At 42.8% G+C, this 19,179-nt stretch overlaps 1 protein-coding gene across 3 annotated transcripts in view; it reads right to left on the reverse strand.

Moving 5' to 3' along the window:
* PDE4B (phosphodiesterase 4B) overlaps nt 1–19,179 on the reverse strand; it is a 353,582-nt gene that overhangs the window by 281,458 nt on the left and 52,945 nt on the right. For all 3 annotated transcript variants that reach the window (XM_077333429.1, XM_077333431.1, XM_077333430.1), the window contains exons 2-3: nt 14,925–15,037; nt 12,910–13,145 (exon numbers count right to left, since the gene is read on the reverse strand). In XM_077333429.1, coding sequence (XP_077189544.1) covers nt 12,910–13,145; nt 14,925–14,966 — 278 coding nt within the window. In that variant the 5' untranslated portion in view covers nt 14,967–15,037. The remainder of the gene's footprint in view (nt 1–12,909; nt 13,146–14,924; nt 15,038–19,179) is intronic.

The following is a 19,179-nucleotide window of genomic DNA, read 5'->3' on the forward strand; positions in this document are numbered from 1 at the left end:
CCTAACCAGCAACAGCTGTGGCCTTCAGCTCGTTTGCCAAAGTACCCTCACCTGGCCCCCATCTGCTTTGACAGTGTATCGCAAGCCAAGCACTCTGACAGCATTCTGACAAATAGACCTGCCAGCACTGCCTTCTGCGCTCCAGCGGGCCCTCTGGGCTCGTCTGGGGGACAAGAACTGTTGGGGTTGACACTGGCAAAACAGGTGGTTTGCCAGCCTGGTTAGGACCAGGGTGATCTTCTGGAGCAGAATCCAGATCCTGCTGATCATGCTCTGGATCATTGTCTGGCCCCACCTCCAGCTCGCCTGGTGGCAGCAGCACAAATACAGCCAATATCAGTGGCAGCTGAAGCACAGGCACATGCATGACAAGTTGTGTAATGGCAGCCCATGTCCTTTGTCGTCATGCACGCATGGTGACCGAACATACATCAACACAAGAAAGAAATCTCCCCTTTGCCTGGGTAATTTGAATGCCATGGGAATTGAGGGATGGGGGCTGATTTTAAATATTTTGATTGTGTTATGGCGTGAGTACATTATTGCACATGCTTAGACAAAAAAAGGGGGGAAAGTAGGAGGTAGGCAGGACTACCCACTCTCCCACTCTCGCATGCTACAATTGGAGTCCTGACCAAAGGCAGGACAAAACCACAGATGCAGAATGCCAGGCACAAATTAGGAGTCTACGTTTAGAATTTGATGCAGTAAAAACATGCCAGCAAATCATAACTGCAGAATCAGTCACCGCCTGTGCACACAAGCCCTGTATCAATATTAAAATTCCTTATGTGGCTATCTATTTACTGGAACTAGAAAAGGAATATGTTAATCATGCATAGTGATTACATTAGGTAGGCATAGTCCTGCTACTCCATGCAAACAGTCTACCCTGTTGAAACTCTTTCTGAAGCATCCCTTAACCTTAACATATAACTAAACTAGATTCTTTGTTCTAATGCTGATCAGAACTAATTGTTTCTGCTACCTTTACTGTGGTCTTTTTTCCTGTCACACACAGGTTACATGCCAAGCAATAACGTAGTACAACAAAAAAAACCTGCCGCCACTGCAAAATGCAAATGAGTTCTGATTTTACAATGCAACATTATATAACTGAAGTACTCTCTCTGTTCAGGCCTAATATAAGCATGCGCTTAAGAAGCTGTATCTAGTTAGCTGTCCTATATCAGATCATTAGTCTTCTAATGAGAGCCAGTTTGGTGTAGTGGTTAGGAATGCGGACTTCTAATCTGGCATGCCGGGTTCGATTCTGCAGTCCCCCACATGCAACCAGCTGGGTGACCTTGGGCTCGCCACGGCACTGATAAAACTGTTCTGACCGAGCTGGAATATCAGGGCTCTCTCAGCCTCACCCACCCCACAGGGTGTCTGTTGTGGGGAGAGGAATGGGAAGGCGACTGTAAGCCGCTTTGAACCTCCTTTGGGTAGGGAAAAGCGGCATATAAGAACCAACTCTTCTTCTTCTCGCAAAAGGTATACCTCAACAACTTTTCCAGATCATATTTGGCATAATACACAAGAAAAAAATTATACATGAAAGCACTCCTTGCTTTCATTTTATCTTTTAGTAAATTATTATTTACATCTGGAGTCCCCAACATGCTGCCTGTCAACACTTTTCCTGGCATTCACCAAGGGTTTTTAGAAAGTGGGCAAGTAGTGTTGGGACTTTTCACTTCACTGCACATTAATGCCATTCTGAGTAACTTCTTGCACCTAGGGCCCAAATATTATATCTACTGATATTAACTATATTATTCCTTATCTACTAGAGACCGTAAGAGCCTCTTGTGGCGCAGAGTGGTAAGGCATCCGTCTGAAAGCTTTGCCCATGAGGCTGGGAGTTCAATCCCAGCAGTCGGCTCAAGGTTGACTCAGCCTTCCATCCTTCCGAGGTCGGTAAAATGAGTACCCAGCTTGCTGCTGGGGGGTAAACGGTAATGACTGGGGAAGGCACTGGCAAACCACCCCGTATTGAGTCTGCCATGAAAACGCTGGAGGGCGTCACCCCAAGGGTCAGACATGACTCGGTGCTTGCACAGGGGATACCTTTACCTTTACCTTACTAGAGACCGTATAAGCTTGTTACTTCTTTGTTCTTTACCCATCGTGAAGACTGTTCTATTTTGGGTCTCCGGACCCCATTTGGCAACAAAGATCAGAGACTAGGCCAGCTCTGATTCTGCCCTACAAAAGCATCCTCCATGGCCGTTTAGTCAAGACAAACATTTCCATATATTTCTAGATATATATATGACAGACGATAGCCTGAAGCAGCTCTGCTTCCTCATTCTCCTGCAAGACGAAACTGGCATTTCAGACCCCTCTGCTTCACCAGCCCGATAAACTATCAAATGCATCCCCCCACCCCCGCCTTTGTCACTGTACACCACACATGTGTGGTGTACAGAAGAATCTTGTAATAGGAGCCAGGAGCAAAAAGGAGCATTTGTGGAAGGCTGTATCAGGAAATTTCATGCATACCACAGAGGAGTAACCCTAATTTACATGGCAATACAGTAGGCTCAGTTGCCAGGGCAAATGGCTTGTTCATGTGATGGCTGACAGAGGCAGAGAATCAGCAGCAGGTGCTTTGAGCTCCCATTGGTGCATGAGGGACTGTGAGCAGAATAGGGGTTGTCATGCCAAAGTTTATGCATGAAAAAGAGTGTCCTCAATATTGTCACAAAAGAAAAGTTGTTGCAGATCTAGTTTTAAATACTACACTGAAAAAACATAGTCAACACTATGAGGAGGAGGCACCATACAGAATCAGAAATACAATGCTGCTTTTTCCCACAGTGAAAATACTTCCATGTGCAGAAATAAAAACAACATATTTTGGTGCAGGCTTTTTGCAAGGTTTTCTGCCATGTATAATACACCCTGGTTCAGTGTGTATTTTTCAAGATTATTCTCATACTGGTGATGCTAAGGTAAACCTGAAAGCCTTGCCATTTAGCTATTATGGCTCTGTGACCACTGCAGAGAGAGAGAAAACAAAATATAATTTTAAAAGGTTTCAGTTTATTTAATGAAGGATTCATTATGTTAGGTATGCTTCTGAATGTATGAATAGTGATTTTTAATTCTTTTTACACATTTCTGATGCTAATATTTAATAGACACTACCAAGGCACAGAGAAACACTTTGACAACAGAAGTAGAGGGTTTTACCCTGGCTATGAAGAAATAGTGATCTCTTAGGAGCTCCATCTAGGAATGTGGCAGCCCCACCTAGTGAGGAAGGCTGGTTATGGCCCTGCTTATAATGTACACATGTGCAGAATACACTTTCAGTTTGAATCTATTTAAATTGGCATAACCATAGCTCATGCATTACTACACAGTCACTTTCAAGTTCCACGGAAATGGGGATGATGAGGGACTATAGGAAAAAGAAACATTGGAAAATCAAGGAAATTTCATAGACAGCCTACCATTTTATTATTATTGTTATTATTATTATTGTTGTTGTTATTGTTATTGTTATTGTTATTGTTATTGTTATTGTTATCTTTCGATTTATTGCCCGCCACTCCCTTACGGCTCGTGGTGGGTTACAACATTTTAAAGCCCTCAATAAAATCCATTAAAATCCCTCAACAACAATTACAATATAACATTATCGGTTAGCAAGCTAACCTGGCAAGATAGGCTAATCAACCTCCCCCTCCTACTACAAGCAGGTGGACAGGGGATACTGATGGTACTAATCCCCAATCTCAATCCCAGGTCCCGGGTCCTGGGTCCCCAGGGGGGCATAGATGTTAGCCTCAGCCTCAACCGTAAACCTGGTGGAAGAGCTCCGTCTTGCAGGCCCTGCGGAATGATGGAAGATCTTGCAGGGCCCGCAGCTCTCCCGGGAGCTCATTCCACCAGGTAGGGGCCAGGACCGAAAAGGCCCTGGCCCTGGTCGAGGCCAGGCGTGCTTCCCTGGGGCCGAGAACGACCAGCAGATTTTCTCCCGCAGAACGTAAGGCTCTGCCGGGGGGATTGGGCGATAGGCAGTCCCTCAAGTATGTGGGTCCCAACTCGCGTAAAGCCTTGAAGGTTAAAACCAAAACCTTGAACCGGATCCGGGCAGCAATTGGCAACCAGTGCAGCTGCCTCAGGACTCGCTGAATGTGGGCCCTCCAAGGTGTACCAGTGAGGACCCTGGCAGCTAGAGTTTCCGGACCAAGGACAAGGGAAGGCCCGCGTAGAGCGAGTTACAGAAATCTATTCTGGAGGTGACCGTTGCATGGATCACTGTGGCTAGGTGTTCGGGAGACAGGTAGGGCGCTAGTAGTTGGGCCTGGCGAAGCTGGAAAAATGCCTGGCCCGCTACTCTTTTGACCTGCACCTCCAAGGTCAGGGAGGCGTCAATGATCACACCCAAATTCCTGGCCTGGGACGCGATGGTAAGGTGCGTCCCTCCCAGGGTGGGTAAATGCACTTCCTGTTCCCACCCCCTACGACCCAACCACAGGACCTCCGTCTTGGAGGGGTTGAGTTTCAGGCGACTCTGCTTGAACCATTCTGTCACCGCTTCCAAACATCTGGCAAATGGTTCCGGGGGAGAGTCCGGGCGGCCGTCCATGAGGAGATAGAGCTGGGTGTCATCAGCGTACTGGTGGCAACCCAGCCCAAAACTCCGCACCAGCTGGGCCAGAGGGCGCATAAAGACGTTGAACAATGTGGGAGAGAGGACCGTGCCCTGTGGGACTCCACAAGGAAGTCTGTAGGGGCGCGAGAGCTCATCTCCCACTGCTACCCCCTGGGTCCGGTCCTGGATAAAGGAGCGTATCCAGCGTAAAGCTGTGCCCCGTATCCCCGTTTCAGCGAGGCGGTGGACCAGTAGTTCGTGGTCCATGGTGTCAAAAGCGGCCGACAGGTCCAGAAGAACCAGCACTGCCGACCCGCCTCTATCCAGCTGGCGACGGAGATCATCCAACAGGGCGACCAACACCGTCTCCACCCCGTGGCCAGGTCGGAAGCCAGACTGATATGGATCGAGTGCCGAAAGGCTAAAGAATTTTCTCTGTTTCATTCCCACAAACATTTATTTATCTTTCTAAGTATGGTATATTCTTCCCAGGAGCCTCTGGGTTCAGTGAAAATTCATTTGGTTTTTCCTATGAATCAAGAGTTTCCAAGGGTTGATCACAGTTCCCTAAAGTCTTGAAATTATCTTTAGGGGTGTTTGCATAGGTCTGTCTGGACTAATAGGGATACAAAATAAATTTTAACTTTAAGTATGTTATATTTGTATATAGAAGCCCATATATATTCTGAGCTGTGAAAAAGAAACTGTTTTCCATTCTTTTTGTTGTTGTTCTCTGTGATTGTTTCCACACTGGAAGCTTTGCACCAGGCTGCAGGCTGGAGTATGAGCAGGTTGCCCCACCTCTTCCTGTTCCTACACAGGAGAGCATGTGGCTGGGTACATCTAATCCACCCCAGATTTGTGCTAAGCATGGGAGCCAGGGCAGCGAAGTTCCCAGTGCAGAACTGATATGTGTTTTTGGCTGTCAGGTTGATCCAAATTTTGACGCTGTAGGGCAGTGGTCCCCAACCTGCGGTCCACGGTCCAGTGCCGGGCCGTGAAGGCCAGGGCGCCGGGCCGCAGTTCCCTCTCCCTGCCCCCCCCCGCAGTAAAAAACTTCCCAGGCCGCAAGCTTGTGGCCCGGGAAGCTTCTTACTGTGGGAGGGGCGGGAGAGGGAATCAGGGCCGCGCGTCGCGGATGCGCAGCCGGGCTGCGCATGCGAGCATGCACACTGCATGACCGAAATCGCGCATATGCAGCACTTCGCGCATCAGCAAAAGTGCCGTGCATGCGCGATTTCAGCCGCGCAGTGTGCATGTGCACGTGCGTGGCCTGGCCGCACATGCGCGCTGCGCAGACGGGTCAGTTGCCCTGCCAGTCCCCAGCCGAAAAAAGGTTGAGGACCACTGCTGTAGGGTTTTCAAGGCAACAAAGACATCCGGAAGTGGTTTGCTATTGCCTTTCTCTGTGTTGCAACCCTAGTATTCCATGCTAGTCTCACATCCATATGCTGACCAGGGGTGGCCTTCATTACTTCCTGTTGTCCAATGAGATTGACCTAGCCTGCGCTATTCAAGTCAGGGCAATTGATAGTACACCCAGGCATCGCAAGCTATGCAAATTAATATTCCAAACTGAGCAACTTCAGTGACATCATTACCTTGGACATTTTTCTTTCTTTGCCTAAATCCATCCATGCATTTCTTGCCTTGAGATGCATACATTCATACAAATGTGTGGAGGAATAGATTTGAATAAGAATAGATGAGAAGAAAACAGTTTTAAAGTAAACTGGCATGGCTTGTGCTATCAGAAGTCACGTTTCAGAGCTTTGTAGTCAAGATCTAAACCATGACTAATGGCAAAGACATTCTGAAGATGACATCACTTCCATGATTCATGACTTATTTTAATGTAAGACTATTAAAATGTGTGTGCTAGGCCTGATCAGAAAAAAGTCTAATGAGACTGATACAAAGTTTTCTACTTACTTGACTTTTCATACTTGGATCTGCAAATAGTTAGGCAGCCTACTCTTACGCTCCATTTTAGTTGTTGAGTTTTATTGCATAAATTGGCAGTCTATGTGAGGCAAGTAAGCCACAGTTATCAATTACTGTTCCATTTCCCTCAATACTAAATTTCTTTTCTTTCATACTGGTCATCAACTTTTAATCAGAGGTAAATGAAGTAAGTGAAGGGGCACATCCTTCCTTCCCACAAGGATAATTACGATGTGAGTTTGCAAGTAGATTGTAATGGAGCTTTCTCAACATACCATTGCTTCAGTCTCAAATGCATTCTATCACCCTCAGGCCCACAGCTTCTCTTGCCTGAACCTATCCCTATCAGCTAGTTGCTATCAGATTGTTCCCAGGGATTGGCACTTGTCATCACAAATAGGTGAAGGAATGAAGCATCATATCCCCCAAGTTTCCTCATGCAGAAACTGATGCCTAGGAATGGAAAAGGAAAACAGGTTCACTGTTCCACAAATAACTGAATCGTAGTTTAATAAATCTGACAGAAGCTGTAAAGTGCCAGTAATTTACCATTTATCACAATCCCACAGTTTTCAAAGCAAGAGACAAACAGATGTGGTCTGCCATTGGCTGATTCTGTGTAGCAACTCTGGTCTCCCATCCAAGTACCAACCAAGAACCCTGCTTGACTTCTAAGATCAAACAAGATAGGGCAACCTCGGGCCATCCCAGTCAGTACCTGCTCCTATTAGAAGCAGACAACTGGAATTTATTAATATTTTTAATAAAAAACATGGTATGAGATATTTTACTTAGGTTTACAGCTGACGGTTTGAGTTACTACTTTATTAGAAGTATATATTGATGCATTACTGTATCAGAAGAGGTGCAGCAATGCCCTCTTGTGTTATAAAGAAAATAATCACAAACCATGAATTTCTGACACCATCATATCTCAGAATAAAATTATTCCAAAAATACAACCATACACATAAACACTCCCTACTACATCTTTTTTTTTTGGTTGGGGGGGTCTGATGTACCCTATGAGTAGTCCTAAACTTATAAAATTTACACAATCCTTGTAGTATTGGGTGTTATAAGGCTGAAATTGTTAACTAAGTCAAGTTACTAACTCTGAAATCCTTATTTCATTTATCTTTTCTTATACCCATTCAAAAAGATTCCAGGCAATCTTTAAACCTATTTATCCAGTCAAAGCCATCTTGAAGTAATCTTTGTAAGGCACTTGCTATGGATATAGGGAACTGATTATAGGATGACCAGGCCTGTCATGGCAACCAGTGGGAGACTGGGAGGGTGCATGGTGGAAGGCCATAGTCAATGTTGTGACATTGCTTCCAAAAATACCTTGGAAGTAACAATACAGTTATCTAGGAATCTCTATGATAAAACCACAGAGTTTTTGGTGATTCCAAAGATAGCACTGACATTTCTTCCAGGGTTTTTCCCAGAAGGGACATCATACCATAGCCCTAACAGCCATTTTTTTCCCTGCTACCCCTCCCAGCTACCCCACTGGGGGACTAGCAACCCTGAAATTGAATAAGACATCAGTTTAAAGCACTTAAGTCACAGATTTGTAGAGAAATATCATTATTGGAAATTTATTCCCAAATCAAATAATTTCAGCAAGGAAAGACATCTTATGCTTCAGTTATTTACTGAAATGAGCCACTGTTTTGGTAGAAGAATGTTTATAACCTAGGCATCATTATAAAACTTTTGTAAGTCAGCAATACAATCCTAAGCACTCTTCTAAACGCATGGATTTCAATCAAGTTAGAAAGTATACCTGTATTTAGGATTGCACACACAAAAATCTATTCTAGTTAAGCAGTTCAAGTAAGGGAAACTTTAAGGCCAGTATATATCCACAATTTCTCTTTGAGGAGGTCAAAATCATGAATATATTACACAGAAACCAACACAAGACTCAAACAAGACAAATTGTATGTATGTTTTCCCACTAGTTACTAAAATACCAGTGTATGTTCTATGCAAGTTGTAACCAATTATCATTATGAGCGTGAATGAACTCATAATGGTCACACATGCTTTGAGGGATAAAGCTACACAAAAGGACTAACCTTGTGCATGCTGAATATACATATATGGGGTTTTTTTTCTAAGAAAATATCTGACTGTGTTGTTCATGTGTGGTGTACAGAAGAGCAGCTAGAACATGAACACAATGGATCATTCCTCTTAGGGGTATGTTATTAATAACACACACATAATATTTAATGAGTATTGCATTCTGATCTTTAAATATGGGGAAGATTAGAGAGATTTCTCACCACCCTACAGCAATATTCTGCAGCTAACTTCTGCAGAGCTAACTTTGGTAATTGTTTAGTAAGTTTACACTGGTGATTTATATTTAACATCACCAACAAAATCTCAAGGCAGTTTACAATAATTAGTATAACCCCCCAAATAATATATCTTTTTAAAACCACATAATTCAGGAGCAGAATGTATAGTAAATAAGCAGTTTTTTAAATTAAAAAAACAATACTCACTGAAGACCAAGAATATTTCTGTGGATATTCTATAACTATTTTTTTTAAATGCACTTAAATCCAACACTCACTCCTTTTGGAGCCACTTCTGTTTCCCTGCAGAAATCCTGTATCCTCTGCTGGGCTGATACCTTGATAAATGTTACTGAGCATTTAAATCCTTCCAAAATGAACCCCAAGATCAAAATGGTTCCAACCCTTACATGTCTCTATGTGCCTAAACAGCCATTCTATTCCATCTGGATTGCCATCATTAGACAAGGATGTGCAAATCTGTAGTTGCTTAATATATCATGTTCTGAAGCCTTCAGCAGTTACAAAAATAAATAGCTTGTAGACACAATTAAGTCAGATACAGTTCATTTCCCTCCAATTATTTTTACATTTTGAAGGGATTAAGCCACTGTTGGCCATATCCAGTTCCAGATTATATCCAGCTAATATGTGTTCTTTTCTCAGGAACAGCCAAAAGGGCATCCTCTAATTTGGGGATCAACCCTCTTATCAAACAAGGCAGCAGGGCCAGCTTGCAGAATGATGTCAATTAGGGTTGGGCGGGGGGGGAGGGAGCCTGCCGGCGTGTGTGCGCCTTCCAGCATACTGACGCCCGTGCCCCCCCCCCATGGCGCAGCGCTCATTGTGACAGGAGAGACCAGCCACTTCGGGCACCGAAGCACCCAACCCTAAGAGGGAGGTCCTTTTCCTATACCTGCCCTTTTCCTGTCAGGAAAGTAGGATTTGGGTTGAGCTCTTCAGAGTTCAAACAATAATTAGCTTATAGTTTATATTTTATTTTTACTCCTTTATAAACATGATTTAATTTGGTCTTCCCACCCTAATTTTGGACTTTCTACCCTTTCACTGACATGCAATAATTATTGAAAGGAAAATTTGAGGGTAAGGGGAGATATAAAGATTCTTAAGCTCTATGCCAGGGCTCATGGGACATCACCATTAGAGGGGCAGCTTTGATACCAACCTAATTCACTTACCTCTGTCTTCAGACTGGGCCAGAAGGAGCAGAGCACAAGAGGAAACAAAGGCTGCAGTACCCTTCCATCTCTGCGTAAATCTACTTCTCTGGTCCAATGTAACAGGCACCATTTGAAGATGTGGTAAGCAGCAATGCCTACAGGGAAGTATTTGGCATCCACCTCCAGCCAAAAAAAATGTTCTTCCAGTAGGGTGGAGTGGAACATAAGGCTTAAGTGCAAAAATTCCTGAGGTAATGCCATCAAAATTCCTGAGGTAATGCTGCTTACTTTATCCTGGTCAGATAAATTGGGGCGAGGGGTAAGACTTGGTTCCCCAGATGCCTTGGTTCTTCAGCTGGGTGAGTAGCAATTCCTGTTTCTCAGCTGAAGTAGCAGGCGAGAAAGAGAGGGACACATTGTTGGTTACCACCAGTTTGCTATTGCACAATGGACAGCAAGGTTATTATTTTTGTTATTATTTATTCAATTTATATACCACTTTCCTAAGTTTTGATGGCTCAGGAAAGTGGTCATAAACAAACCATACATCCCTCTTGGCTGCTCAAAGCTCTTTACTCCTCCTTTGGGGGAGCCCACAGATCTTTTCTTCACCCTGGCCTCAATCATAAACCTGGTGGAAGAGCTCTATTTTATAGGCCCTGCAAAAAGCAGAAAACTCCTGCAGCACCCACAGCTCCTCCAGAAGCTCATTCTACCAGGTAGGGGCCAGGAACAAAAAGGCCAGGCGAGCCTCTTTGGGGCTGGGAATGACCATTAAGTTGGAACCCACAGAGTGCACAGCCCTGCAGAGGGCAGAGGGCAATAGGCGGTCTTGCAGATATGTGAGTCCCAGACCACTTAAGGCCTTAAAGGTCAATACCAAAACCTTGAACCTGATCCGGGCTGCAACTTGTAACCAATGCAGCTGCCTCAACACAGGCTGGATATGGGCCCTCCAAGATGTTCCTGTGAGGACCCTAGCAGCTGAATTTTGCACTAGCTGCAATTTCTGGGTCAGAGACAAGGGCAGGCCAGCGTAGAGCGAGTTACAGAAGTCAATCCTGGAGGTGACCGTTGCATGGATCACCATGACCAGATGCTCAGAGGACAGATATGGCACTAATAGCCTTGCCTTGTGAAGATGGGAAAATGCCTGGAGGGGCTACCTTTTTGACCTGTCCCTCCATGGATAGGAAGGCATCTAAGGTCACTCCCAAGTTCCTGGCCTGGAGCGTGGTGACCAGTTGTGTCCCAGCCAGGGTGGGCAAATACACTTCCTGGTCTGTCCCCCTCCTATCCAGCCATAGGACCTCCGTCTTGGAGGGGTTGAGTTTCAGGTGACTCTGCTCAAGCCATCCAGCAATGGCTTCCAAACATCTGGCAAATGGATCGGGGGGGGAGTCCGGGCGGCCGCCCATGAGGAGATAGAGCTGGGTGTCATCAGTGTACTGATGGCAACTCAGCCTGAAACTCTGGACTAGCTGAGCCAGAGGGCGCATAAAGATGTTAAAAAGCATGGGGGAGCACACCGCCACCTGAGGAACTCCACAAGGGAGCCAACAGGGACGCAAGAGCTCTTCTGCCACTGCCACCCTCTGGGACTGATTATGGAGGAAGGAGCATAACCAGATGAGAGCTGTGCCCGTGTCTCCAACACGGCCAAGTGGTGGGCCAATAACTCGTGATTGACCATGTCAAACAACAGATCAAGCATAACGAGAATGGCCGAACCTCCCCAAACAAGCTGGCATTGGAGATCATCCATCAGGGCGATCAGCGCTGTCTCCACCACATGGCCAGGATGGAAGTCATACTGATATGGGTTGAGTGCCAAAGTTTCTTCCAAGAATGCTAGGAACTGGTACCCCGCAGCCCTTTCTACCAGCTTACCCAGGAACACAAGGTGTGAAAGTTGGCTGGGTCCCACAGGTCCAAGGATGGTTTTTTAAGGAGAGGGCGAACCACCACCCCCCTCAGCTGCTCAAGGAATACCCCAGTCAACAGGGAGAGATTGATAATATCCTTGAGCTGGCCTCCTATCCGCTGCCCCCCCTTTTAGGAGCCAAGATGGACAGGGATCCAGGGGGCAAGTGGTAGCCCTCACCAACTCCAGTAACTTGTCCATTTCAGGTAAAGAGAGCCGTCTGAAGCCATCAAGCATCGCTTCCAAAGGCAGCCAACAGGCCTCCAGCTCTTTTTATGTATCAACTGTGGTGGGAAGGTCACAGTGGAGCGACAAAACTTTATCTGCAAAAAAACTCGATAATGCCTCTCAGCTTAAGTCCAATTTACTAATATTTCGGTGCCCTTCCTCGAGGGTGGTAAGTGACTGAACTACCCTAAATAATTGAGCTGGACGAGAGCTAGCGGACGCAATTTCCATGGCAAAAAAGGACAGCTTTGTCACTTTCAATGCCATAGTTTTTAATGCAGAAATCATAAGATCAAAGAACATCTTTCAGCAATAAAAATCTGTAAAGATGAAAGGAAAGAGGATAAGGAGGCAAAATGTTCAAGCAAAGTATATTAAAAAAAATCTTGAGGAGGATACCTGCCTCTTCTATGCCATTCATTTTGAATTTGTGAGATCAAAATCTTACTAGGATTTTGTTTTTGTTTTTTGTTCAACAGGACATCATTTTAGTTAAAGTAAATTGTACTTAAAATGTACACTCTATTCATTGAGAACATGAATAGCACAGGACATCATCAGACAAAAACGAATGTTTTATAAAAACGTACACTTTCTCAAGAATTATTAAAAACATCTAAAACATCTATTAATTACATCTAGCATTCACTTTAAATAATTCATATGTCCCAAATAATTCATATGTCTCTTTAAATAACCTACCTATCAGGATATGTTGTGATGGCAATGCTGGGAAGAGTCAGTAGTGGCAAAGTTGTGGGTCTGGAAACATTCTCCCTGTCTGGTGTTCTTGCTCTTTCACTCTGCCTTTGGGACAATGGTGGCAACTGTAAATTACCAGAGCAGCATCTTCTTCCTCTCCACAGGTCTATGCCAAGGGTGTTACTAGATGCACTGTAAGACTTGCTGAGGCCACATTCTAAATAATCTTTAGCATTCTGTACAAACAAACAATATAGTTAGCTATGCAAGTCTATCATTCTATAAAAACAGAATAGCAAAATAGAGCCATTAAACATGAAAATGTAGACTATTTTGAAAATCATACCTTTCCAAATATTTCCTATTTTGTTTCAATTGTTTTCATACATTTTAGAAAGCAATGTGATTAGGTTCAAGATAGTTAATTGCATTCTCATGGCAAACTTTACAAAAGATTACAAGTGAGTGAAAATGGGAAACATAAGATGACATTGGAATGATCCAGTGAAAACAGCACTTTCATGAGTCTTAATGTTCTTAATGGAACAAATTATTTTCTGGTGAAATCAAGGGGACATAAAATGTTTAACATTGCTTGTATCATGCCCAATAGTACAAGCCAATGAATTAAATTTTTTATTAAACACTCCTCCAGCCTATAGAAATGTTTCCTATCAATCCAGCTTTAATGTGAAATTCAATAAAAAATAGCCAGGTAAAAACACACAGATAATTGTGTAGTTTTGACTGCCAGCTATAAAATCTAAAAGAATGAAGTACCAAAGTAAAGAGGACTTGACAAATTTTCCAAGGACAGGGAATTCTTTGGTCTGTTAACACCTCCTGATGGCAAGAGTATAAAGAGCAGAGTCCATTTCTTTGGATACAAAGTATCTGTTTACACTGGAGTAAAGATAAATTTGCTCCAGATGACTTGTCTCTTCCATCCTTTTTTCTTCTTAACATGAAATATACATAAATATATAAATATATATAAGTTTTGATCCAAAACTTGGAAGTGGTGTTTGGTGAACTGATTTTTCATGAGTTAACAACTTGTTCCCCATGTTCTCTTGATCTTATTTATACTCCAAATCTTATGGCTCATTAGTTTTCTAAGAGATAGAAGTGGTAAATCCACTTTTTGTGATTTTCCTCATCCCAAGGCAAATCTGGACAAAACTTGAGTCAGCTCCTGGACAGTCACAGGATGCTGACAAAATCATGTGTAGGGGAGTCTAAGACCTGCCAGCAACCAGAGGCTGTCCAGGAGCAGATTCCTCATGCGGAAATGGTCAATACATTCTCTTCGGCTATAGTTGTGGGTAGATACAGAGATATTCCTTGTAATGAAAGAATTTGTAGTTCTTATCAATTGTTATTTCACTTAGGTCTAAAAGATCAAAGCATTGAAGGCCTTGTATTGTTGCTTTCTCTGAATTATTCTTATTGTTTTCAGTCACTGATAAATTTTTATTGTATATTTTAACCTGTATGCTTTCCAGGATCTTAATGGCATTAAGGTCTCTCTCTCTCTCTCTCTCTCTCTCTCTCTCTCTCTCTCTCTCTGAGTTAACAGCTATCCATCAGACAGCTTTGCATATTGTAGACATCTTAGCTGAATAATTTTCTGTTATAGAGCATCAACAGTAAAATATACAGTTATGTGTAGGCTACTGCTGTTGAAATTACTGCATGAATGCACTTTTTAAATTAGGAGTGTTCTTAGTAATTGTTGCTCTCAAAAGAAAAATGACTCTCTTACATTTGCACATTCAAACATTACTTCACACAAACACTTGTTTCTTCAGTTCTCTCTCACAAAGTCATCAAAAGACAGGGTATATACACCTCTGTCATTAGATTGCACTGGCATTGCTTGAAGATAATAGCTCTGCTGCATCAGGAATGTGTGGCTGCTATTCTTGCAAATAGCTTATTGTGAAGACGAGCATTAGTACAAATATCAAACAAACAAGTCATGAAAGTCACGGCAAAACAAAGTTTACACTTACACCCTCAGTTGTGACAGTCATCACACTTCTGCTTTTCTTCATTGTTGCGATGAAAAATCCTTTTTTAATGTCAAGCAGTTCTTCTCAGTTACACTTCTACTAAACTAGTAAATCTATGTAAAAAAAGGGGGGTATGAATATTATTAACTCTTACAGATTCATCAAACTTTTCTTTTTAAAAAGGCAGTTTTGTTGTGGAATTTTTTTTAAAACAACCAACAAACTTGGCAGGGATGTATCTAAGAAGACTAGAAACAAATATAGAATTAAGAAGAAACCGAAGAGGCATTGAATTCTTATCTTTATAACACACAGTTATTTCTTCCTTTAAGGAGACAATAGGATCATTCACACAGAGTGGTTTTCCCACAGTTTTGGTGCCAAATTGTAGAGGGTTTTTTCAAGTTTTGCAGTAACACCATTGATTATTTGTTATTATTCCATGATTTCCTTGTCCTTCCTCTGGTATCTCAAATAGCCTTTGATCAGATTCTGAGAAAGCACAGAGGAACAAGGAGCAAATCATGAAAAGACAAATGGACAGTGATGTTGTGAGGAAGCTCAGAGAGAAAAACACTGAAACCTATAGAAATCTTCTATATTAAAGACACCAGCATATTTATTTAATTATTTTTCTAAGCTGTGCATATATTCCAAATCTAGACATATAGGTTTATCAGCCTTTGATTCATCAAATATATCAAGATAGTATCAATCAACCAATCTTTGATCACTTGAATAATTTAATGAAATATGTATTTTAGAGAAATACTAAGTATCATATCATAGAGAAGGGACATAGCTGATCAGTAAAACACATTTTCATATGTACAATGCTTTCTGTTTGAAATTTCCAAGAATTTTTCAATCAAGAGTGACCTAGGTGGCAGGGCTGGGAAAGACAACTATGTAAAAACCTAGCGAACTGCTGACATGCAAAGCATGCAATACCAGATTAGCTGGATCAATGGTCTAGTATGGGATAGATAAGTCACGGAAACTCTGAGCAGAGTTACTTATACACAGATTTTATTCACATTCCCCTTCTCCAACAGCAATGGATGCAGTTTTGCCCAATTACTGCTTCTCACTGTGTATAAGTCTCTCCCAATGCTCAGCATCAAGTGCAAACCAGTATGATTGCAACCCAAGACCTGCAGGAAGGGTGGGCAGGCTCAGTCTGTTCTGATTCTAAGACTCCCATATATGGTAACAAAAACATCTAATGGATATGGATATTTCTGTTTTAGCTGTATTCGCAGTTGTGGAGGGGCCAGGGTAGCACCACCCAAATCAGCCTGCCATCCTAGTTGCCCCCCCACACACACACACACTGTTGGACATGTCATTATTTTCACATGTTATTGATGTAGGCTTTTGATGGTTCATCTGCAAGTCTTAAGCCAACAAAGATGTTTTGCAGGTACTATGAACGTGCACTTTAATTTGTCAGCAGGCCAGTGGCAATGTTGGAAAGGGAAATTGCTAAGGATGGTGATAGATTAGAGTCTATGTTGATTTTTCTGAACCCTCTTGATATCAGTCAAGCTAGAATGTGTTGCTTTCTGTTTATTAGTAGGACAAAGCCAGTTAAGTCCCATCAAGTGAAAAGGCAAGGCTTGGCCCTCCTGAAGTAGGTTGACATGTTATGCTGCAATCATTGAACCTTTGACTTCAAAGTTGTCATGCAAACCTGGGTCCCTTGATCTCTGATGTAAATCTGCCTTCAAGGTTCCTGCTCAAGTGATAAACTTTCAATTTCACAGCTTTCCCTCATGTCTCTCAAGTACCAATCTTTTACATTTATATTTCACCCTGTCTCAAGTGACTCAGTTCAAAGTTGATGTTCAAAGGATTCCATGTTATCCAAAGTGGGATGAAAGCAGGGCAAGTTGCCTGACTTCACAGTCAGTTTTAGATTTCACAAAGATTTCACATTTTGTTTCTCTCTGCTAACGGGGATTGACCGCTCACTTCTGCTTCAAGAGATTGTCCTATTCTCCATGTTTCTCATATCTGCATCTAAAGGTAATTTCTGCTCCAAATTGGAATCATTTCTGTTAATTTCTGCTAGACTGTTGCTTTAGGTTTCCTTAGGAATATGCTATGTAATTTTTTCTTTGCTTTCGTCTAGTATAATAAGCATTCATTAGAACTAATGCCTTACCCTTTACATTAAAAAGTATAGATTTTTTTCTTTTCTTTTCAGTTTCCATTACAGAAGAAACCAAAGCAAGAACTATTAAGTGTAAAAACCTGACTATTTGATATCAACTTCTACATCTTTTTATTGTTTATACAAAAATACCTTACAGGTTGGAATGTGTCATTTTTCTAGGTTCTTAAATTTGAGACAAAAAGCAGAAAAGCCCAGTTTTAAAATGCAATATACAGTTTTTGCATTCATATTCAAACAAGAGAAACAAGAGAAATACACAATGAATTTAAAATATGACACTTGCAAAAATGTTCATGTCCTTGAAAAATATATAGTCTCCTGGATGCATAAACATTTTAGCAGAGGGGAGGGAAACATTTCCATTTGCTAGTGAAATATTATATATATATATGTCATACATTGCAGTGCTTCCCCCCCCCCTTGACCCTAAGCACACTGGAAAGGGCATCAGCCCATGGTGCCAGTGGTCAGTTGATTGTCACACAGGCCACTGCAGGAGCAATAGACGTATTTCCTACTTTCAGGTTTTTATGTCTAACATACGCATGTTTTTCTCTGCTAATGAATTTAGGAACTTAAAATTCATATCCAGCTGTGAGTACTTAGGCAGCTGATTATAATTAGGAAGGATAGAAAGACCTTAGAAGCAAAGCCACTGACATTTGTTACTGAAACACTGTGCTATTATACAGACACCATGAATTTTCAAATAGCACTTTTTTGTCTTAATTGGTTTCGTAGTTTTTAGAGCTTCCAATGAAAGCCACACACAATACACAATGCTTCTGGTATGCACAAACTCTTTATTTTAGTATGGTTGTTTTTTTTTAAATCAAATATGAAACTAAAGTTCAACTCGCAATCTACAGTTTTGCCAATAAGAGATGCTGCAGAGCAGCATAATGCTAACTGGCAAGACTGAAGTTCACAAATGGGAAAGATAGTAGAATACTACAAATCCTTATGCATGGTTCCTTTATATATTTGTGAAACAGCCTTGGGGGTGGAATGTGTCTGACTACCCAAGTTGGAATCGGGCCAATCAGGGTGCAGCCAGCAACGCCCCTGCCCCTACAGCTCCTGCCCTCCCTCCCTGGATGCAAGCAATGTTCCTCTCAGACGCGACACGTAGGCCCATTATGCACGGCCACTGAAACGGCGATTTCGTGTCACATGGAAAACGCGGAGGGGGAAGACATGACGCACACCGGTTATGCACGGGGCGGGGCGCGGCGGTGGCAAAACCCAGAGTAACCGATTATGCACGCGGCGATCCGGGCGCCGCTTCTGGTTGCGCCCCGGTCACCCGGAAGCTGCGCTTTCTTCCGCGTTTCAATGACGCGGCTTTTTCGGCGGCATGCACTGAAGCTGCTGCTGGTTGCAGTCGGCTCCGTGCGTTATCGGTGATTTTAGTCGCCGCCATTCCACCCCGAATGTGCGTTATTTCCCCCGTGCATAATGGGTCAGAGAGAGACACACAGAGCCCTGCCAGACCGAACAGTCTATTTCTCCTGCTGCAAGGGAGTCAGAGAGAGACACAGAGAGAGCTGCCCCAAGCTGCTGACAGAGACTCAGAGAGAGCCACCCCTGCTGCGACAAAGGGAGAGAGAGACAGACAGACAAAGAGCTGGCCCAAACTGCTCACTAGCCCTCCTTCTCTCCTAATTACCTGCTATGCCTTCTGCTGTGAGGCACACCAAGAGACACACAGCCAGAGGGAGAGGGAGAGACACACACACACAGAGAGATATCTGCATCTCCTGGTGTTCCCTGGGTCCTAGCACCCATTGCATTCCTGCTTGCAATGGGCTTTCTTGCTAGTAATATACATAAAGAATGTTGATTTATACTATCCACTTTGATTCCGGGATATTTGTTCACTCTTCCATACAGATCACAAATTGTTTCTTTATTGCAAATAGCACCAAACAAGAGTTTAAGGCTTAACATACAAAAGTAAAACATACATTTCTCTGTGTGTGCAGGTTCTTGCACAACTTCTTCCTACCCCTCCTATACTCATCAATCTTGTGTTTAAAATTCTGTGAAATAAAAAGTATTAAATCCAGTGGGTAT

Source organism: Paroedura picta, chromosome 4 (assembly GCF_049243985.1).
Source record: "Paroedura picta isolate Pp20150507F chromosome 4, Ppicta_v3.0, whole genome shotgun sequence".
In the NCBI taxonomy this organism is placed as follows: Eukaryota; Metazoa; Chordata; class Lepidosauria; order Squamata; family Gekkonidae; genus Paroedura; species Paroedura picta.